The 22,672-nt window shown below is 50.6% G+C and overlaps 1 protein-coding gene across 1 annotated transcript in view; it reads right to left on the bottom strand.

Moving 5' to 3' along the window:
• Positions 1–1,621: 1,621 nt before the first annotated feature.
• The window catches only part of NOL6 (nucleolar protein 6 (RNA-associated)), a 33,114-nt gene continuing 12,063 nt past the window's right edge, over positions 1,622–22,672 (bottom strand). Inside the window, exons 16-27 of the mRNA XM_010561125.1 lie at positions 21,440–21,515; positions 19,412–19,552; positions 18,995–19,112; positions 18,621–18,775; positions 18,241–18,404; positions 17,682–17,834; positions 16,396–16,493; positions 14,986–15,110; positions 14,736–14,825; positions 11,960–12,157; positions 3,252–3,353; positions 1,622–2,010 (exon numbers count right to left, since the gene is read on the bottom strand). Coding sequence (XP_010559427.1) covers positions 1,861–2,010; positions 3,252–3,353; positions 11,960–12,157; positions 14,736–14,825; positions 14,986–15,110; positions 16,396–16,493; positions 17,682–17,834; positions 18,241–18,404; positions 18,621–18,775; positions 18,995–19,112; positions 19,412–19,552; positions 21,440–21,515 — 1,570 coding nt within the window. The 3' untranslated portion in view covers positions 1,622–1,860. The remainder of the gene's footprint in view (positions 2,011–3,251; positions 3,354–11,959; positions 12,158–14,735; positions 14,826–14,985; positions 15,111–16,395; positions 16,494–17,681; positions 17,835–18,240; positions 18,405–18,620; positions 18,776–18,994; positions 19,113–19,411; positions 19,553–21,439; positions 21,516–22,672) is intronic.

Raw genomic sequence — 22,672 nt, 5'->3', positions numbered from 1 at the left:
TTAACGGATCCGAGTGTCAAATGGCACATTTGGAGTGAAGACAGATAGGCACAAAAAGCAGGAACAATCTGACTACTGAGGAAAATTACAGCCATCGCTGAAGGCAGACTGTGTGATTACAACATCTAGAGGATGATAGAACGAAGAGAAGCTTAAAAACTAATCCCTAATTAACTGCTTCTGAAACCTGTTGAAATCACTGCCTGCATCTTGTTTGCTAATGGACCTGTCAGCAGCTTCTTGGGCTGCGGGGGTCATGGTGGCAGCAGAAAGTACGACTTTGTTCTCAGGTTTTGTATCTGTTTTGCCCACTAAGTGCTTTTGATGCTTTCAGTTTAGGTGTACTCAAAAAGCTCTTGCAAGCCAAGGATGGGCAAAAGATTTTACCTACAGCCTCCCTCAGCCACTGGCACAGGGAAGAGAGAAAAATGTTTCCTGTGATTTTAATATAGCAGATATATCCCAAAACCAGGGATGCTGCACACATGTATCTATGCCGTAGGACGCAATGTGCCTCCAAACACTGGATAAATGGGCAACCACGTAGACAGCATCAGCCCAGTGCCCCATCTCTGCTGCAGCACACTTTCAAATGCTTCAGAGGAAACATTTGAAAAACAAGTCGTGAATCTCCTCCACAAAGCCTCAGACCCAATTCCAACAGCTGGAGAGGCTGGTAGGTCTTGAAGCAACAGATTTAACATCCCATCTGAAATGCTCCTTAGCAAGCAACAATCATCTACAGTTATCAAACCACCTGAACATCCACTTGCCTTTGCCAAGCTTGATCTATTTTTGGTTTCTGCAGTATCTGCTGTCACAAAGTCTGTTTTCTTTACTCCGCATGTGATTCACCCCATGCTTTGCTGTTGCAACATGTGTGCTGCCTCCATCAGAAGAGAGGATGGGACTAGTGCATTCACTACCTTTTATTTCTCTCTTTCCCCATCGGGAGTCCCAATGATCATTTCACACAAGAGAAATAATCCAACACCCCTACTCAGAGTAGGGTCACCTAAAGCAGGCTGCCCAGGACCATGTCCAGTTGGGTTTTGAATATCTCCAAGGATGCAGACTCCACCACCTGCCTGGGCAACCTGTGCCAGTGTTCAACCACCATCACGGTAAAACATGTGTTTTAAGTAGAATTTCCTACATTTCAATTCACACCTCTCATCCCATCATTGGGCACCTCTGAGAAGAGTCTGGCTCCATCTTCTCTACTCTCCCATCAGGTATTTAAACACATTGGTAAGATCCTCCTCAGCCTTCTCTTCTCCAGGCTGAACAAGCCCAGCCCTTGCACCTGCCCCTCATATGAGAGGCTTCAACCCTTTTATTATCTTTGTTGCCCTTCACTGGACCCGCTCCAGTGTGTCCACGTCTCTCTTTTACTGGGGAGCCCAACACTGGACACAGCATGCCAGATGTCAAACTGGGCTGAGTAGAGGGGAATAGTCTGGTCAGTTTTGAATGGCTCAGTGTTTCTTTGGTTTTGCTAACCACTAGAATAACAGCAGCTGCTATGAACTGCCTTCCCAATGCACACCTCAGCCAGAATTCTCAGGCCTTGACAATTTCATGTGAACACAGCTTTGTTCCTACAGTGAACAGGAACACCTTCAAAAACTTTATCCATCTGTTTTCTTAAAAATAAAAAGGCATTTGTATTCTTGAAAACAAGAACAGGTCCCACCGCTTTTCTGAACAAGGCATATAAAGATTAAATATAGTAAAACACACAGTTCTGGGATTTAAAAAGCCAAAAGCTTTTCCTAGGACTGATTTATAAAAAGGAACGGTCCCCAGAGTGAACAAACTCTGCTTCAGGACAGGCCCCTCTGACACCTCTCAGTGGCCTCAGATAGTCCATTTCTCTGTACGAGCTTCCACGCTTTTGACCAGGCCTTCTCCCAAAACCTTGAAGTCCTCCAGAATTGCCTCCACATTGGGAACGCAGACCAGCTCGTTGTTCAGAGTTGTCACCATCCTTCCCTTCATGCTGGAGACCTGCAGGACACACACAAATGTTGCACAAATGGGAGCACCAGCTCAGAGCTGCTTTGCAACCTCTGCAGGCCACAAATAAGAGAAGTAAATTGCTCTCCTGCCTTGTCACATCTAACCCCTGCCACACCACTACACTCAATTTTCTAAGCTTCACTTCTCAGGACCATCAGTGCTCATTACTAGAGCTAACAAAGTACAAGAGTGGCCCTTCCAGCCCCTTTTAGGGTTTACCCTGGAGCCACAGTCCAAACACCACAGGGATGGAGAGAAGTAATGGCCAGGGGCACAGTGGAGATTGGAAGAGTGTGCAGGTGCATGGCAGAGCCTGTGTAAGCAGAGTAGATGGGGTATGCAAAAAGGACCACACCGTAATGCTAAGAGCTACCTGGGCTCTGCTCTTTGGTGGGTGTCAAGACCTCGAGTGGGAAGAGATCCTTGGCTCCACCAGAGGAAAAAAAAAAAACACCTCAAGTTTAATCAAGCCACACTCAGCTCAGATGCAAGCATCTCCTCCTCTCATTTCACCACTGTGAATAACTAGGTTTCACAACTGCAGCTAGACAGAATGGCCAATGCCCCCTGGCCATGAAGAGAGGGGAGATAAATCAGCCAGAGACTGACAGCAGAAGAGCCTGGTCTGCCAACTCTGAGCCATGAGTCATGGGTTTCTTTGCGTCTTTCCTTCATAGAAAGCAGCATGAATCACTCCAGTGTGCCTCACACCTAGCTTAACCACCCTTTAGAGTTTGCAAACCCACACAGTGTAGCTGGAAAATATCTCCATATATCGGCAGGACTCAGGCACTATGAACCCAGGCTTGCCACACCAGCTTCTTGCAGGTCAGGTTTTTCTGGGCAAGACACCCAAAGCCACGAGCATGGAACAGCCTGCTGCATGCACCGAATGTCTCTGGCAAACAAGGCATTGCCCACCTCCCAGAAGGGGACCAAAGAAGAGCACCTGGCATGGAGAGCTCTGTTCTGACCCATGACTATGGTGCTGGGGCTTGTCCAGGGACACATGTTCCCTTCTCAGCTCTGCTGATGACTGGGGGCACTGTAGCCACAGCCTTGTCTTGGTTTCACCCTTTCTAAGAAGGGACAAAAGTATGAGCTACATTTCTCAAACAGCTTTGGGGCTGATGAGAGTTAGACAAAGCAATTACAATGCAGAAAAAAAGCCCTTCAAGCTTTTAGGGCATAAAGGTAACATGAAGCTTCAAGTAGAGTCAAAAACTCACCTTAAAAGGCTGAGGCTGAAAGCTCAAAGGTTTCCACAAAACTGCAATCACTTCCCCACCATGCTTGTCGTAGAAGAACACGGCGAGATCACTGAAGGCGTCCTGGGTAGAAAACAAACAGAGGCTGTGCCAGACACCCGAGCCAGAGCCCACGCCTGATTCAGTCTCCTTACACAGGGATACACAATAGCTCTATACCAGCCAGGACCAAAATTGCAACTCTTCCAGAGGACTCCCAACAAGGAAAGCAACTGGCAGCCCATGGACAAGTCCTCAGTGCCTCCTGCTGCCTCTTTCCCCCCAGCCTTGATGGATACAGTGCACTGCCTCCAAGTTTTGCATGTAGACCTCACTGCTGACTACCTCTTGCTGTCCCAGAGGGCAGAAACATGATCTACTACCTCCCACAGCCCTGCAAGAGCACCCAGAAATCAGCATCCAGCTTTAGAACACTGGACTCCTTAGGTGACAACACACTGAGTGTTCCTCACCATGGTCCCCCATCAGCTGGATCTGGCACTACCAAGCTTTCCTATCCCAGTGACCAACAGCCATGTCCAAGATTTCACAGTGCATCAGGTGGCAAGAGGCAGGCCCTGCTCAGCAGGCTATCCCACCACAATATGTTTCACTACATGGCAGCAAAGACAAACCCCAGTCAAGGCCTTTCACTGGAGGCCAGCATCTCGAGCTCTGCAATCTATACAACCAATGTACCAAACATCCTTCATCCCCCAGGACAAACCCCATATGTGCTGTCAGCACACAGCATCCCAAAAGGAAATCTAACAGCAGAAATGTTAAGTTACACAAAGTCCTGTGAGGTGCAAAGAGATGGAATGCTCAATGGAGGCACTGCAGGAATCTGCCCTCCTTGCCCCTGTGTTTCAAGCAGCTGTGTCAATGAGTAGCTCCTTTGGTGGTGCTGGGCAGCAGAGCTCAAAGAGTTCTTGCATAAAGAGATGACTAAAGCCCACAGTCTGGTTTCCCACCAGCCCACGCAAGCTGGATTCCCAGCGCTGCAAGGAGGCAGGGGATGAGCATTACAGCAGAAGTAAACAATGCTGAGTGCAAGCAAGTGTTTCAAATGTCTGGCCCTACAGCTCAGCACCCAACACACTGGTACCTGGAGATATGCATCCTGAGCGCAGCTGACCAAGACAGCCAGGAAGCTGCTCCCTGACACTTGTTCATCTTGGTGGAGATTAACATCACGCAATGGCACATGTTTACCAGGCTAAGCAAACAGCCCCCATCATTAGTACAGGAAAAGTTTCTGCACATGGCCTCACCAGCTTTGGAGCAACCTACTGCAAGAAATACAGACCCTCTGTTCCCTCTTCAGCCTTCTCCTCCATCCCCTTAGTTTCCCCAGCTGCAACACTGCTATGCTCTTACAAAGAGAGGTCTCTGCTGGCATCATTGTATCATGAGGTTTTCATGAGGATGTGCATGAAAAAAAAAATCAACACCAGAGGCAAGCTTGGAAGGGGTCTTGTATGGACATACCAGGATGCCAGTAGGAGAAAAAGGTGGATTGTGTTGGTAGTTCCACTGATCCCAAAGGGTGGGGTGGCATTTTAAGAGTGAAGACCTGATAAGCAGGGAGCGGTGGTGTTGTCTGCAACCTTCAGAGCCAGATTTATGAGTTCAGACTTGAACTATCACAAACAGGGCAACACGATTAGGCCATCAAGCTGAGAAGATTCTCAGACCTGCCAGCTCATCCCTCTTCATGGGATCTTCACAGGAGCAAGGCTGGTCGAGGCATTATCTTGCCAAACTGGCTAGGAAAGCCACTGTCTAAAAATACATGGAGAAAGAGGCAACCCACCCTGGCATTTCTCTTCTGAGAGCGATGGGTTATGCTCAGAGCCCCATCAACAGGGAATACTCCTCCTTTTGCCAAAAGGCAAAGAGCAGGAGGGAGGGAAAGCTCAATGAAGGGCAAAAAGCTCAGGGCGCGGTGACCGCCAACATGCACCTTTCGAACCAGAGGGGAGCAGAGCATGTGAGAACCTGAAAAAGCCCCACTACTCTACAGGGCGAGGTCTGAAGTGCCACATGATACTCCCTAGGAGAAAGGTATTTTTTACAGGCATGTCCTGCTGGACAGGAGCCAGGAGCATTTGCAGAAAAGGAGCCCTCCCAGGCTCAGCTCATTTCCCAATAAAACCACTGTTCGGCCTGATACCCAGCACCTTTTATCCAGACAGCAGGGAGCAGAGGGCAGATGTTAAAAGGATGGTATCTAGTTCAAAATGCCAGCAAAGGGCAAGGTTCTGCACTTGCACTGCTCCCAGCATCATCCACATGACTGTGCTTCAGGCCAGCTTCACCAAGCAGTGGAGATGCACATTCAACTCTTAGGGAACTGTAGCATTAAAAGGGTCTGGTGTATTAGTCACCACACTTCTGTTTGTACAGAGGCTTGGGGAGCAAAAGCAAACACAGAGTTCACCTCCCTTTCTACATCCCATTCTCCATGCCCAGTGCCACTGGGCTTGCCTGAGCCTGCAAACACCCTCAAAGGAAAGTTTAAGAGAAAAGGAAGAAAAGGCAGGGAGTACATTTGAACCCCTACTCCCTTCTCTAGCTGCTGTTATCTTTGGTTGCAATTCAACTTTAAAGGCCCAGGGAAAGCTCTCCCTGCTCGGGAGGATCCCTGCCATGAGCAAAACATACAGCTGGTTCCCATCTCCCAGACACAGGGGACCTGCAAGCTCAGGGTTGCAATTCAGAGGAGCCTCATTGTCTGGGGAAGGGGTACATGGTGCCTGGAAGAAGATTAGCTCAAGCTGTGTAAGGAGCCACCTGGGTTGTAGGAATGAAAGGATGGAGAAAGGTGGTGAGTAAAACAATACCCTGATCTAAAACAGGATTACTGGATTAAACAGCTCAGGCTGAAGTGTGGATTTTGCAATGAGGTAAGCAATTATTGCTAGTTAAGCAACTACACTGTTGTTTAGGGGTGGGTTTTTTTCACGTAACCATTTATCCACTCGTTTTTTCACTGCTCTTACCCGGAGATGGGGCTCACTGCACCACGGCTGCTGGAAAAAGAGAAGCCTTTTAGGGAGGCCTCTGCACCCAAAATGTGCCTAGCAGCTCCTCCTGGTGCAACCGCAGTTCAAGTGACAAATACATCAGTCAACTTTTGCTCAGTGCTTAGAATATTTTAAGTGTTCTCAGCAGGGGATCCACCAGTATAAAACCTTATTAAAGCTACTTCCAACAAATGACTACACGTGTGGTTAAACACTTCAAGGTCTTGATGCTCACAGGTTACCTGAAACAGACAGAGCCTTCCCTCACACCCAAACACAGCAAGGAGTACTGTTGAGAAAACCAGGCTGGGGTTACTTCTGTGTCAGAGAGGTTTTAAAAGAAAAGAAATCTGCGTGTTAGGTTTGGGATTCAACTGGTAAAAGGTATTTCAAACTATGCAAACTTCTCCACCTCCGGGTGCCTGATCAGAGCCACATACATATCCTTGTCCTGGGGGTCTGGGGCAGTGACAAAGAAGTATGGCAAGGGAAAAAGCCACCCAATGTTCTCCTGGCTGCATTAGCAAACATGCCTTGTCCACCAATCCACCAAACTGTCTGAGACTAAAGTCTTCAGCCACTTCCTATGGTAAAAATCCTACAGGACCTCTGGGAAGGCATTACCAACATAGAAGAAATGCAGCCACATGAGCTCACCCAATGAGCACAAGGGGCTGATGCCTCGCTAAGCACATGTGCCCATATGTGTACACATGTGTGTGTGCATGCACCACCAGCCCTGGGCACAATGCCAAGGGTCACTTAGCTGCTCTGCAGCTGTAAAAGTGGGTAATTTCATGCCACCTCTGCCCCTTCAAGGGCATAGATCCAAACAGGAAGGTTTCCTCCATGCTAAGAGAGCTCACAGAACTTTTTCAGTTCATCTCTGCCTGTCATCAGTTGCCATAGGAGGAGTCAGCCCTGTCAGTCAAAACAGGAAGGGAACAGTCTGACCTGAAAAGATTTCAGCTGTTCCAGCTACATCCCGTAACAACAGCTTATACATTTTAAGAGATCGAGAATTTTTAATATCATTAATTCCTTCTCAACATGCAGTAGCAAGATACACATTCCTACACCATGGAAAGAAGGAAAGGGACTATACGTCTTCCAGATAGGTCTTGTCTGAAGGTGCAAGAAATGCAAAACATTGCTTTAGAGGGAAGGATGTTTACAGTAAAGCAGGAAACATTTTCCTGCTCATCCGCACAGGAAAGATCTCCCATATACAAGATGGGCAGCTCCTCAGCCACGAGCTCTTCTACAGGCATGTACAGCCAGAGAAAGCTAAAGCTCAGCAAAAGACATCCAATGACCTAATGACCTAGTGAGAGCAAAGACCCAGTAAGAAATGTTAGGTCTTTTAACAGCCATTATAGACATGCAGATGGACACGGCACAGGCAGCTTCAACCAATCTTCCCCACCATGAGAGAACAGCTCTGGACCTCAGGGAGATGACCAGAGCCTTTGGGCTTTGTGAGCTCCTAAATGCATGCAGATGAGTATGGCAAGCATATTGACAAGTCCTGTGTCCTCTGTATCGTCTCTTGAGCCCAGAGGACAGTCAAGCCACCCTGGAGCAAAAGCTGCACCAACCGAGCCTTTCCACACCACATCTCCAGCAAACAGCTGGGGGTTCTGCAGCTCAACAGCCACCACAGCACAGATAAGCAGTCATGATGGAGGTCCAATGGGAGCCTCATCTGAGATGCTTAAACTTAATTTAGCCTTGCTGGAAAATCCTCACCAGGACTCAACCCAGGGTTTGCTCGCCAAGGTGCTCAGGACCAAAAGCAGCAGGGAGGCTGGTGATGGCCTGAAGCTCCAGGCAAGCCCTCTCTGCAGGACATCTGGCACCTGCTTTTCCTCAAAAGTGTCTGTCTGCAAAGCCTTCTCATCTGGACAGACTCCCAGAACAGGCCTTTTCTATCAGATCTGTCCTGGAATTGAAGAATTGACCGTCTGAATCCCAGGACCAGCCTTTCATCTGTACCCAGAGCCTCCCAGGCACCAGAGCAACTCATTCAGATCAGCTCCTGCAGCACATCTCCTTAGAGCAGGAAAAATTAAGGCAGTCAGGACTCAGCACCTCCCGTCCTTTCATTTTGTCCTCCGATTAGGCTCCTTGGGGAAGGCATGCAGCAATCTTTTGGCTCCAGAGCGCTCCTGCCTTGCTAATGCCTTTGATTTGAGAAGAACAGAGACCTCTCAGGAGCAAACAGGTTGGACAGTAGAAAAGTGGGTCTCCTGGTTACTGGGCCAAGGACACTGGGGAAGATGCTACTCCCTGCACCTCTCAACTCAATCAGTATGCCCAGGCATTTCCCTTTTTCACGTGGGAAGCTCAGAAAAGGGCAGATGTTTCTTTTCTGCCCATAGAAAAGAACAAAATCCCGCAGCATTGCTGCATGGAAGATGTCTCCCTTTGTTGCTATAAACCCACCACGGTGGCACTGTCAGCCACAGCTACAACCCTATTGCTCAATTCTGTGGTTTGTGGTATTAGGGGATAGCAAATTATTCTGAGTCAAAGCCAGCCAGTTCTGCATCCAAATGCCTTCTCATCCAAAATCTCTTGTAAGTATTCACTGCTGTCACCACACTCCTTTCCAGCATCAGCTTCTTGCTGCATCTAGATCACCCCAGGGCTCTCAGCCTGCAGGATGAGAAGGAGCTGAATGCCACTTAGAGTAGTGAAAGCCAGGGGAAGAGAAATACAAGGGTGCCGGAGAGGCTACCAGCCAAAGCCAGGTCAAAGCACAAAGCTGATGCAAAGGTCTTGCCTCTAAGCAACAACATTGGTACACTGAGACACAAAGCCAGATGATTTCTGATGGAGTAGTTTCTACTGACAGCTTGGCATCACCTGGTTGCTGGTGACCCTGCAGTGCAAAGTCAGCTTTTGAGGCCTTCCAACACAGATGGACACTGCTGAGTTACTTGAGAGCACATGCAGCATCACCTCTGTGATTTTTTCAAGGGAAGAAACACCTGTTTGCCCAGAGATATTCATCAGTGCCTTCAGGTCTGCTTGCTACTGATCTGGAAGCTACAAGAGACAAGTGAACTAGTACTGCAAGATACCTCCAATATGACAGCCGCAAGGGAACACAGCCACACCTATCTCAGAGCCTTCAAGAGGAGGAAAAGTGCCCCCCCGACAGAGGCAGATTTCAGGCTCTCTACCCCATAGCTCACTCTTCAGAGAAACCTGTGACCGGTTCCTGCTTTGTTCCCTCCTGAGCACCCTCAGGTCAAAGAACAAGAGGCACCAAGTGAACACAATGCTGCTTCCAACAAGGCAATATGACCTTTGCTCATATCCATGTTTCTTCATTGGGATGTTAGTACACTGCATTTAGGACCAGCTGTAATTTGTAACCCAACCAAACCCTACTTCAAGTCTATTATTACCTGTATTAGAGAAAACAGGCAGTAAAAATTCAGACAGCTTGGATGTCACTATTGACTGGACCAATTAAGTCATAATTGCTTGATGGATAATGAACGCTGCTTTCCAGGGAAGTCTCTTCTGCACCTTTCACTTCTGGAGCCATTTGCTGACACAGAGTTCACTAGAAGCACACAGAAGTCCTATAAACTGCAACACACCCCGATGAGTTTCCTGATCAGCCACCTTGATATACAGCCAGATTTGCTGCAAGCCGTTAACAGCCCCACCAAGGAGCCTGCTCTCCCAATTGGCTCATCCAGCAGTCTCCAGTTCCTCTTCAAGCAAGAAGTCAGCCTCCTGCCAGGTCTCCATGAGGGTTACTTAGCCCTGACCCCTTCAGAGACATGGAGGCTCTGGCCCCATGCATACAGGCACCTCCAGTGCCTTGGCAGTTGCTGAAAGGCTCTGTTCACCTAGAACCCCCTGTTTCCAGCATGGGGTGAAGGATTTCAGGCTTAAGATAGTCTATTTCCTACCCACATCTATGTCTCCTGGTTGAGGTTTCATGGCAGCAGGTCAAATCCTCATCACTTAGGGAACAAAAGAGAGGGGCTGGTCTTGATACCTCTCCTCAGATCCAGACACCAGGAGAGAATGAAATAGAGGATGGTTCCTAGTCACTGTACTTCCTATTCCATTTTAAAAGTCTGGTGCAGGGTGCTTCTCCTCCTCCTTCTTGCATATCCGGGACCCCAAAAAATCCCCCCATGCTCTCTACAATGTGTCTGCATGACCTCCAGCTTCTCAACCACCTTCCTTCTCAAAGGCAGGAGAGCACTGGACATCTCTCCACCATGTCCTTCCAGCTAAAGAAGCAGTGCTACTTGCAGAGAAATTGTGGGACAGTTTTGAGGTCTTCCTCAATTTAAGGAGGCCTTGCGTGCATCCCTGTCTCTCACTTCCTCACCCCCCAAGACTGTCCCAACCTGCTGTGGGTGACAGGAGGACTGAACTTGCACCTTGCTAGACCTGGCAGCTCTACTGAAGCCACAGCAGATTCCTATGGGCAGAGGTCATCATGCAGCACAGCTGGCAGGCAGCTTGGGAGGTAACAGGGCTGTGCCCAGGGTGAGGAAACTTTCAAAGAAACCCTTTCAAGTTTTCATTGCCCACCTCCTAAGCTACCTGGGTTAAGATGAAAGGGGAGCTTGAACTGAAAGGGCCCAGCATCTTCCAGGCTGACCTGAAGTTTCAATTCAGGCACCTCTTTCACAATGGTGGCCAAACACTGGGACAGGGAGGTGGGAAATCTCCATCCCTGAAGACAGTCGGCATTCAACAGGACTGGGCTCTGCGCAGCCTGCTCTAATGACAAAACTGGCTCTGCCCTGAGTCAGGAACAGGGCCAGAGACCTCTGCAGCATACTTCCTGCCAAAGCCAGCCTACGATTCCTACAGCAGTTCTGACACTGCTCACAGCACTTCTGTGGGTAAGGGGTAATGGCACTTGAAAGTCAAGCCAGGTTTTGAAAAAAGGGCATCACAGTCCCACTTCTGCACACTAACATTTAACTCAGCTACCACATATAAAGTTGGGAAGGGTCAAAGAGGCGCTAGCTCCAGATCCAGTGTGGATCACTAGTGCCACCCAGCATCTTGCATACCTCCCCAGCTTGCTAAGGCTTTGGCATGGCCACATGGTGGAAGAGAACAGGGTTGATGACTTTGGATACTGATGTTCTCTATGTACCCACATTACCAACTTCCTCTACCATCATGTAACCAGACACAGAGAAACCACCCTGTGACCAATGTTCAGCCTCTATGGCTCATGCAGCCATTGTCCTAACAGCAGGAGCCCTACAGGTACCAGGCCATGGATTCCTGTACATCCCCCCAGAAAATATAGGTAGCTACTGTCCATCATGCACGCCACTTGGTGCAACAAGCCATAAAAAGTCAATTAACTGACTAGAGAAAAATGGTTTAAAGATACTTTTGCACTGAAATATAATATTCTTCAGCAAAAGCTCCAGGTGCTTTGTATCTGAGGTCATTCTCACATCAGCAGCACTCCCATTTCCATGGAACAGCTGGTGCATTCACCAGGTCTTCTGCTGAAGAAGCAATTTCAGATGCACACACAAACAATCCCATGCAAAATACATGAAGATGTCACCAACTAAGTCCTGCAGTGGCAGGCAACCTGAATGCCAGAAGGCAGCTCACCATCCCCTTGTACCTCCCCCAACAGGCCATGCTTACTCTCAGCTCCTGAAGGTAGCACTGTACAGGGTCATAATCCACCACAGGAAAGAGGATCTTCACAGCAGTGCTGTTCTTCACCACACCCCGGGAAAATGACTTTAGTGGCTGGTCCACACTCTCCAGATGCCGAGGAATCTGGTTTGGATTCAGGTGGATTAGGACATCGTAGAAGTCCAAAGGAGGGCGAAAGACCATCTGCAGGGAGAGAAGACCAGTGCTACTCAATATAGGATATAGGCTAGCAGGAGACATGAGAGAGGTTTCCCAAGTTCTTGCTTGCATTTTATTCCTTTCTCCCTAGAAGGCAGTAAACCAGACCCAAAATTTTTGTGAGATTAATGTCAGAAGTTTGCCAAAACATCCACAGGAAAAACATGGCTATGGTGGAGCCATGGGGAGCTCCAGCCCATACTGGCCACCTCATTCCTTCTGGGCTGAGACACATCCACATTCCAGCACGGGCTCTGCTCACATGAGAAGAACGTGACCCTTACACCCCTACACCCCATGCAAGTGCTGTTAACAAGGACTCTGTTGAGAGCAAGGTTGTTCCTCCATGGACATCTTCTGGTGGACAGACTAAATGTTCTCTGGACCACCAAAGTGCACCAGAAAGGACACATTTGATTGCTGCAGCCCAACTGTACAGCAAGCTCAACACTTAGAGAAGGGAGCAGCTCCCTACCCACATCAGATAGCTAGCCAGAAGGACTACACTCTCTACCCTATTGCTTTCCCAGGTCAGCAGAAAAATCTAACTGCTCTCCCCAGGACTCAGGGATGGTGCCTGGAGAGGAGCTTTCCACAGGGCCAAGGTGGTCCTCTCCACCCCAACCACAAACCCCAGGAAGCCCACCCAAGTGCACAACAGTGGGGTGGGAGGTTGAGCAAGGGACACACAGTGAGCTGAGACAGGTAACCACACCACATGTGGCAGAGTCCCAAAATGAAGTGGGAGGTCAAGAAGCTAACAGGAGCTGAATGACACCCAGGGGACACACGGAGCTGTGTAATAATGGGATGGTCCTGCCTGTCCAACAGGAGTTGCCCCAGAGGGCAGCAGCATCTTCCATCAAGCAGAGGGTGACAGCAAGCCCCATTAATGGAGGGGAGCAATCCCAGACACATAAATATTTGGACTGGCAGGATCTGGCACTGTGGATGCAGCTGTATTAAAATAGAAAAAACTTGAAATTATGTGTACATATTCATGGAATAAATGATGCGGAGACACGAACAGAGGCATGGGACACTGCCCATCTTGGAGCTGGCAGAAAACCCACTGCTTGAAGCTGGTTTATAGCCAGGCTGGGGAGAACACATATGAAGAACATGAGTGACCAGCACCGAGTCCCAGCTCTGGTCCACACAGACCCCCACTTTCCCACACAGCTGACCCAGCCCATGGCTTATTGTACTCCCCGGGGAGCAAGGGAATGGGGCTCACAAATCCATGTCTGCATCTGCGTGAGAGTGGACACATCCCCACATGACCCAAATGCAAAGACAAAAAAAATCTTGGAGCACCCTTTTAGATACATGGGAAGAGGAAGCAACTCCAAGTTGCACTGGAAAGGCTTTTCCCTTCTCCCCGCCCCAAGCTTTGCTTACAGATAGGTTAGAAGCCCTGGAAACAGTGTCCCATGTTCATCCCTAAGGAACATCACAGGCCTGGGAAGACACCAGTATGGGCCGGAGGGATACTCTGGGGATGGGAAAGGATCCCACTGCAATGGGCAAGAGGAGGGGAGAGGGAAGGAGGACCAAGGAGGCTGAGTCAAGGGGTTGGGAGGATGCTATGGACATGCAATGGCTCATTTCGGGAGGTAATCACCCCCAGCTCACACTGCACCTCTTGAATTTCAGTCTTGGGTCCGCACTGCGACTGTAGCACACCAGGCACATCTCACGTGTAAAGTGTCTCATCCCTTCACAACCCTGTAACACACACCGCTACCATCTCGAGTACATCTCACCCCTGTAATACTTGCAGCACAAAATGCAGCAGAACTGAAAGCAATGTCAGTAAATCCTTTTTATATTGTCTAGGCAGAAAAAAAAATCCACTATATGTGGTTGGGTTTTTTCCTTAGATAAATCTGTCATATCTAACCACTGTTTAGCTTTTTGTGTCCTCTCAGCTTTAACTGCCTAGGTCACTACTTGGTACGCCAACAAGCTCCCCTCCAAAACACAAGTAACTCCCTTCAAAGGGCAACTAAATATGTCTACATCTGCTAGGTCCATTTCAGTAATGGATGCTTTAACTTAAAAAATAAAATCACTGAGAAAATGAAGAGGGTTAAACTATATATGGCCTTGCTCCTCCACTCAAACCAAAATAACATCTTCCTGAACTGCCTGTTAGCACCCTACCAAAACCTCCGCCACCTTGGGCTTGGTTAGACTCAAGCACACAAGCCAGGTTTGCACAGCTACACCAACACAGAGTCTCCCAGAGGGGCCATTTACTGCAGTCACAGATACATGACCTATTTGGCACAGGAACATCATGGGTTTGCCCACATCCCAAGAAAACCAGAGAACACAAGATAAATTTGTCCCAGTCACTAATATTTCACCCCAGGCTGCTATGCAGAGCTGGATCCCCCAGAAGCACCAGCCTCTGCGCTCCCCTCCTTGCTACTTTTCATCCCAGGGCAACCATGCATGGCCACAGCCTGAATCCTAACACATCCCAGTGATCATGACTGAAGACCAGTATGCTTTGCCACTGCCTGAAAGCCCTTGTGCTGGCACCCCAGGGGGTTACCTTCACATCCTGGCTGTTTTGCGGGTCCATGAGCTGCTCCTCCAGGGCGCGGAGAGACTCTGAGGCCAGCACGAGAAGGCGCTGCAGGATCTGGGGAGGAAAGAAAGCCAGAAGGTGAAACCTGACAGTCCTGGATGTAGCAGGGACCCTCCTCACCCATGCAGCTGTTGGAGCTCACTCCAGCACTGGGAGCAGGGAACTGCCCCAAGCCAGTAGCCACCATGGGGCAAGGACAGAGGGCCCAGCTCACCTGCACTGAGGGTCGCTCTTGGGTCCACATGGAGCTCCACCGGTCTTTGGGGGTGGCGATGAACATGACGGGGAGGCGAGAGCGAGCAGCCACAAACTTGTTCTTGATCTCTGTGCAATCAGCCTCTGAAGAGGATGGGCAGATGGTTGAGATGCTCTGCCCATCCACAGCCCTCTGGCCTCCTCACCCATGTATTGCAGCCCAGAAAAGGGCAATACAACAGGCTTTAATCTCTCCCAGCCCTTTGATCCCACAGTCCACATGCAACCAGAGCTCCATCACCTCAGGCTTGCTCTGCTCTCAGGCTTCCCTCAGCATCCACCTGTGGCAAGTTTTGGAGACAGGATGCAGGGCTAGATAGACATTTGCTCTAAACCCACCCAGGTGGGCCCCGACATGGCAAACACTGGGACTCATGCAGGCTGGGAACTCACATTATAAGCTAATGACAGAGTTTGTGCCCAAAGAGTTTTCTACCTATTTCCCCACCACCCCTCAAGGGAGGGGAAAGAAAAAAGCTCTTTGGCCAAAACCAACTCCCATTTAGTTCATTAAAAAAAGCTGGAGGGTAGAAAAATATCAGTTTCCAAAACCCAATTCTCTCCCAAGCAGCTTAACTTTTTTTTTTTATAAATCAGCTTTAAAAGCTGGGTGTAGCTATCTCCCCCACCCCACGACCACGCAAAGCCAAGACAATCCTGAGGTCGCTTCTGGCTCCTGGGGAAAGACAGCACATATCCGAAAGACAACCCACAGACAAAACATGAGGAAGAGGGCAGGACCATAGGTCTGTGTAGATGTGCCAATGCACTCCTTTGGAAACCAGAAACTTTTACTAGGAGATCTTCAATGCTCAGGAGGCAACAAAACCTGGAAGACTGCAGCTCTTTTCTTTTACAGGTTTTGAAATTGGGGACTAGCAGATCATCTCCATGATCTGAGCGGCTCAGTGAGGCTCTCAAAGCAGACACGCAGCAGAAGGCTTTGAAGCTTCCTGTTCCAAGAGCCGAACTGTTCTCCCAGCACAACCAAAGGTTTGGCCCTGCAGAGCCAGGGCAAAGCCTCAAGCAAAAATGCCAGCTACGAAGGAGGAGAGGCCTTCAAAGACATGACCATGTCCAACACCACCCAGGTTCGTCACAGATTTCAGCAAGACCAGAAGCAGCAGAGCATCATCACCAAGATCCACTTCTTCAAAGGCAGGCAGGGGGAGAAAAAAACCACCCCACAACCAAACCCATCCTGAAGCCAAGTTAAGCACAGCAGGACAGGAGCTAGGGAGTGGAAAATCTCCTTGCCCCTGGCAGAAGCTGTGACGCCTCCATGTATCTGAGACCCCTAGAGCTAGGTGCTGACCAAAAAGGGCTCAAGACCCTCACACTGTGGCTCTCCTGCATGCTGCCTGCTCACCTGTGAGGCCAGCATTCAGGTTGACAATCAGAGGGTTGTTTTTCCAGTCAAAGGTTGCCAGCAAGTCAAGGAAGCGCAGGAGCCCCACCTGGGGAGAGCTGCAGGCAAGACAAAACAGTTCAGCACTCGCATTTGCTCCCCTGGCAGCAATAGGAGCTGGGCTTGGGGGTGAGTTAGTGATGCCCAGCCCACACACAGCCCAAGAGGGATGTCTGTAGTGGGAAAGGGAAGTCCAGGACAAGCATGAGGCAATTCCCCTTCTCCAAATCCCCAGGGAAAGTCCTTCCCCCTTGTTTTTCCCTCCCCAGGTAAAAGAAAACAGCAGAAAGTGAAACATTGCCCCCAGTTGCCCCATCTCCTGACGCTCTCCCCACCCAGATTCCTGGGGTTGGAGCAAGGGGGAGGTGGAGAGAAGGCTGCTCCCATCTCTGCTGCAGCTCTGAACAACGGCCAAGCTCCCACTGTGCCTCTTCCCTTGTGACACAGCAGGTATGCAAAACCAGAGAGCTGGGAAGACAAGAGCTCCTACTAGCAGGGTATTTTAGGAGACAAGAAAGCATTCTAGGCATCAGGCTGTTACTCCTGCTACTTTGGGGAAGGAAACTGGACCTCGAGTGCAGGGCAGAGTAACCTTTTAGATCCACACAGAGCAAAAACACTCCTTTTAACTTCATTTCACTCCCTCTGGGCCGCATCCCATCCACCTGCCAGGGGCCAACAAGCAATTGGCCCTGTAGGGTTATCTACCAACATCGCTACTCCATTCAGCTTTCAGCAGCCAACCTTTTGCCCTTCCCTCAGGAGTCCTCTCCAGGACGAAGGAAGGCTGTAGCCGCCAGCACCACTGTAACATCCCGCGAGGGAATGTAGGAGCCCCAGCGTGCTGGTAGCCACAATGCAGCCCCCGCCCCTGCTTCTCCTGGCCATCACCCCCAGGATGAGGGGCCCCACCAGTCCTCAAGAAGGCACAAGACACCCCACAGTTGTGCCACCAGCATCCAGAGGCCACAAGGGCACTTGCTCCCATCCTCACCTGCTTCCCCCCTTTCTCTGCAGCATAGACTAGGGGAAGCCACAGCCCTACAGCTCCAAGCATCCCCATCTCCTCTGGCCAGCCACTTCCAACAGGGCTTGGGACAGCATTTTGACAGCACAGGGGCCTCACACGCCCTGCTGTGCACCCTCCCAGCACCTCCTGCCCCAGCAGCATCCCATCCCTCCTCCATTCCAGGTAAGGAAAAAAGCACTACATCCCCACTGGGCCAGCCTAGGTTCCTCATCCTCACCTGGGCGGCGTGAAGGGGGCCGGGTGGAGGAAGAGAAAGGCCACAAGGAGGTCCACACACTCCTCAGAGATGTTGTCGCTCAGGAGCTGCGCACAGACCCAGCGCTTGGCCAGCCGGCAAGTGCTGCCGAAGACAGGGTGCTGCTGCTGGAGCCTGCAAGGAGGGAGACAAGCCACTGCTCAATCCATACATCCCAGCACCCAGAACAGCCTTTTGGCATTCCGCAAGAGAGAAGGGAGGGTCAAAAACCTGTCAGGAACATGTCCACAGCATTATGAGCACAGGGCACTCTCTGGGGTTGTTGAGATTTTGGGGAAATGAAGGGGAAATGCTGCCACATGCTCCTCTCTAACGATGCTGCTCTTTGGTACTTGTTCCCCATACCAGCGACCTCAGATGTGACAACAGGGCCAACTGGTGCCACCCCCACCCACATTCATCCCTCTGTCCTCCCACAGAACCTCCCCACCATTACCCTCCAATACTCAAGGGCACCTCCACACTGGCTTCCAGCCACATCCTGTGTCCTGGCCCCCCAGGCATGCCCTGCCTCACTCACCCATGCAGGGAGCTGGTTAGATAGGGCAGATGCAATGTCTCCAGCTCCAGCTGCCGAGACTCCTCTGTGTCCTGGTACTTCAGCATCCCTTCTGGGGTGACCACTTCCTTCAAGATCAGGGGCTCCCGGTGGTAGGCTACTTGGAGACGGAAAACGTAGCCGTCCTGAGATGGGAGCAGAAAGTGAAGTCAGGCTTGGTGTGCTACACTGCACCTCAGGGACACAACAGCAGCATCCTGGCATCAGCGCAGTCTCACCATGTTGTCTCCTATGCCCATCACCCAAATCCTTGTTTTGTCCACTGGGGGTACTGCCACAACCCCCCACCTGCCTCCTCAGTAACAAGTCAGGTCTGGAGAAGGTCCCCATCATCACTCTACCTTGTACACATCGGTGTGGGTGACTGCAGGTCTGCAAACCAACTGGTGCTGCTGCTGGAGGAGCTCAGCCAGCTGGAGGTGGAAAGCCGCCTTGATGCGCTTGATGGCTTCTTTGTCCTGTGGCCACTGGCCACTGCCTTCCATGTGGCAGATGACTGGGGGCAAAAGGACAGCAGGAGGCCAGTGAGTCCCATGCAGAAATGAGGTAATGGATGGGGGTGGCTGGGCCTAGAGGTTATAGCAGGAGAGCAGGAGGAACCAGGGCTCTGCTCCTGCCTGCAGCACACCAACGCAGCAGTAAAAGAGCCAGCATTGCTGCCTGCCTCTGCTTCCCCCCACCAAATCATCTCCTGCTCACATCAGTCCCCACTTACTCTTCAGCGGGGCTATGTAGGCCGGGCAGGGCTTCTCCTCTGAGGGAAGTAGCAAGTGCTTGGTCCTGATTCGGGTATGGAAGGAATAAATAGGCTTCATGGGAATGGGAGGGAAGACCTGAGAGAAAGCAGCAACCTGAGGACTAAGAACAGGGAGCAGAAAACCCAGCGCACCCTGCACCTCCTCACTGCAAACCTCCTGCCCCAGCAAAGCCCTTCGGCACAGAGGGCTTAGCCAACTTGTGCATAGCAAGCCCCAGGGACGGGGGCAGCAAAGAAGAGGCACCACATTCCCCTGAGGGCTCTCAGGAGCCACAAAAGCAGAGAGTGACTAATTCTCTCTGTCCCCCCTCACCCCAGGGCACCCCACAGCTCCTCGCAGACCCCTATGCATGGGCCGTGCCCAGGGACACTCACGTCCGTGTACCGGAGGGCTGGATGGACGCCCTGCACAGCTGTCACTGTCAGCGGCAGCCCCTTCAGATTCCAAAGCTTGCGGCTCAGGTCATCGTAGGAACAGACGACGCTGACCATGGCCTCCTCGCCCGTCCCCGACTCCTGCAGACATACAGAGAGCCTCTCTGTTCACCTCTCCCGCTCCTGCACAAGCATGCACCTTGCCTCCCTCTTGGACTGGCATCACAGCCAGGTTCCAAGAAGCCAGCACTGCCACCCCAGGGAGCAGCTTCTGGCAAGAGCACTCAGCAAAATGGGGAGGTAAGAGACGGAGGGAAGACAAGGGAAAGACTGTCTGCAGCTCCCCAGCAGCCACAGGCATCCTAGAGGCTACGTTTCAAGTGGCAAAGAAAATTATTTCCTGTGCAAGACACTAAGGCAGCACCAAATGCTGTACTGCCCGTACTCTCCCTAGAAAGGAAGAAGCTAAGTGTGATCTGGGAGTAAAGAGATAACATACTGTCAAGGTGAGAGCTCTGCTACTGCCTCCCCACCAGTTATCGCAACGCCAACAGAAGCACCACTTAACAGAAAACCACACTGACTACATCCTTAGCCAAAGCAGAGCTGGGAAGCATGGCAAAAGCAAAGACATAAAATATCCAGAGCACGGCAGGAGCCCTGGAGAGGGCAAATGAGAAGAACCAAAAGAATTGCTGCTGTCCTTGCTGCTCGCATCTCCCCAAACCACAGCAGAGGAGCCTGAACGAGAAAGAGGAGACATCACTGGCGACAAACCACTCAGCTCAGATGCAGCTGAATTGAGCTGCACACACCCAGCCAGCCTGGGCTTTCTGGCAGAGCAGCAGCACCCTCTGCAGGGTGTACAATGAATGACAATCCCCCGTCCTGCCTGTCTCTAAAGCTGGGTGCACCATCCATCTTTCATCATCCCCCGTGCCCCTTGACCATCGCAGAGTCCTTGGGCTGCCTGCACACAAACAGCTGGAGGAGTAGAGACAGACACCCCTACCCACCACCCCACGTGGTTTTCTCTGAGTTTCTCTTTTGTTCCGAGGACTGGCAACAAGTGGACTCCTAAACACCCCTCAGGCTCCAGGAAGTGCATCCCCTCTCAGCATGGTGTTTATCAGCCCTGCTCATCACAGGCTAGCTTGCAGGGACACACAGATTTTGCTGCCTCACCACACAACAGGCTGTACAAATCAGCATCTTATCCCAAACCTGACATGCAGCTCTGCCCAGACCGCAACTAGTCCTAGCACAGAAGATTCTTTCAATCAGTTTTGCTCCCCTTTGCTCCTAAGAAGGAGAAAGGAAACAATTTCCTCCTCCATCCAACAACCAGGTAAAAAGCTGGTTTTACCAAAGACCGGCAAAGCAGTGCCAAAGTACTCATGACTCATCTCCAGACTTTAATTTCACAAGCTGGAGAGCAGAAGTAGGGAGGGGGACATTTCCCAGCCTCCAAGATGCATGTTTTCTGTCTCAAAGTGACATTTCTTTGTTTCAGCTGCACATTCAGCTGGAGCACTACGTAGGTCTTGGTGGACATGATGTAGCACTTTGCACCATGACAGGAAAGATCATTCTCCTGGGTTTCCCAGCTGGACCTACAGGATGAAGGCACAGAAGTGTCTGGCCCATGTCCTGATGGATGCAGGATCTGAAAGGTGTAGCCAGGGGGACACAGTGGGACAGTGATATATCCTCAGACAATGTGGACATAGTGGACACAGAGACAGGCCACTGGGATACTTTCAGGGGAAAATGGGGTGCGGGGGCTGCCAGAGCAAGAGGACTTCAGTGACTATGCCTTGGTTGGCATGAAAGGCTTGACAGATCCAAGGAGAGCACCACACTGCCCATCAAAGTGCCCACAGGCAAGAATTTTCCTTACCCTCACTACCTTCTCTTGGGAACCAAGCAGCTGCCTCAGGGCCACAACATTAAAATGACCTCCCTATGGCCCTCCCCACACAACCCTTCCTTGAGAAACCCACAGCCCTGCTGGGGGAGCAACCATACCTTTTGCCCAGTCCTGATCACAGATTCAAGGAGGGCTCCATTGTAGCAGATGGAGGATTCAGGAATGTCCGCGTGGCTATGTAGAAGAAGACAACAGAGCATTAGAGCTACGACTTGCCAATCCATACATCCTGACACTGCACGCTGTACCCACAGGCAAGGGTCAGTCCAAGGATGAGGAATCCCTCCACAGAGGAAGGTCATGGTGAGAAGACTCATCTCTGTGCGTTTCTCCCATGCCCAAGTTATCCACCCAAAGCGGCCCAGCAATGCATGCAGCTTCACAGGATTCAAAGCCAAAGCCATCAACATGCAGCCTTTCCTCACAAGGCCGCTAACTGAGTCAGGATAAAGAGGCCCAGGCAACCCCTTCGTTCTGTGCAAGGGGGTCTCATTTTTTGGCAGAAGGTATAAACTGCTATGGGGAGGCTTTCCAATGCTGCAGGGAGACCCAAGCTTGTGAACCACTACAGGGTCTCAGAGGATTTCATGAAACATCCTGCAAGGTCCAGACAGCTTCTTTTCCAGCTCTGCCAAAAATGAGTGTCTCAATATCCCATCTGCATGTAAGGGCAGGACCATACTGCCTTCTTCCCCTTAGCATTACCATCAGCACAGGCTCCAGCACCATGTGCTTGCCCTCTCCGTCTTCTCTTGGAAAGCAGCTCCCAGCATCAGGACCACAACTGAAAGGACCTCCAGATTTCACAAAGCCAAAAATAAGCGCACACAAGGAGGGTCTGGTGGGGAACGTGAAGCTCAAGGGCAGCTTTGGCTGCAGTGACCATGAAACGGTGGAGTTCAAGATCCTTAGGGCAGAGAGGAGAGTGCATAGCAAGCTCGCTACCCTGGACTTCAGGAGAGCACACTTTAGCCTGGTAGAGTACCATGGGATAAAGCCCTAGAGGGAAGAGGGGCCCAGGAAAGCTGGTTAATGTTCAAGGATCACCTCCTCCAAGCTCAGGAGTGATGCATCCCAACAAAAAGGAAGTCAGGCAAAAACATCAGGAGGCCTGCGTGGATGAAGAATGAGCTCCTGGACAAACTCAAACACAAAAAGGAAGCCTACAGAGGGTGGAAACAAGAACAGGTAACCTGGCAGGAATACAGAGAAGTTGTTTAAGCAGCCAGGGATCATATTAGGAAAGCCAAAGTCCTGACAGAATTAGATCTGGCCAGGGACGTCAAAGGCAACAAAAAAAGCTTCTGTAGGTATGTTGGTGATAAAAGGAA

Source organism: Haliaeetus leucocephalus, unplaced genomic scaffold (genome assembly GCF_000737465.1).
Source record: "Haliaeetus leucocephalus isolate CR32 unplaced genomic scaffold, Haliaeetus_leucocephalus-4.0 Scaffold142, whole genome shotgun sequence".
Lineage (NCBI taxonomy): Eukaryota > Metazoa > Chordata > Aves > Accipitriformes > Accipitridae > Haliaeetus > Haliaeetus leucocephalus.
This window is presented reverse-complemented; position numbering and strand designations above follow the sequence as displayed.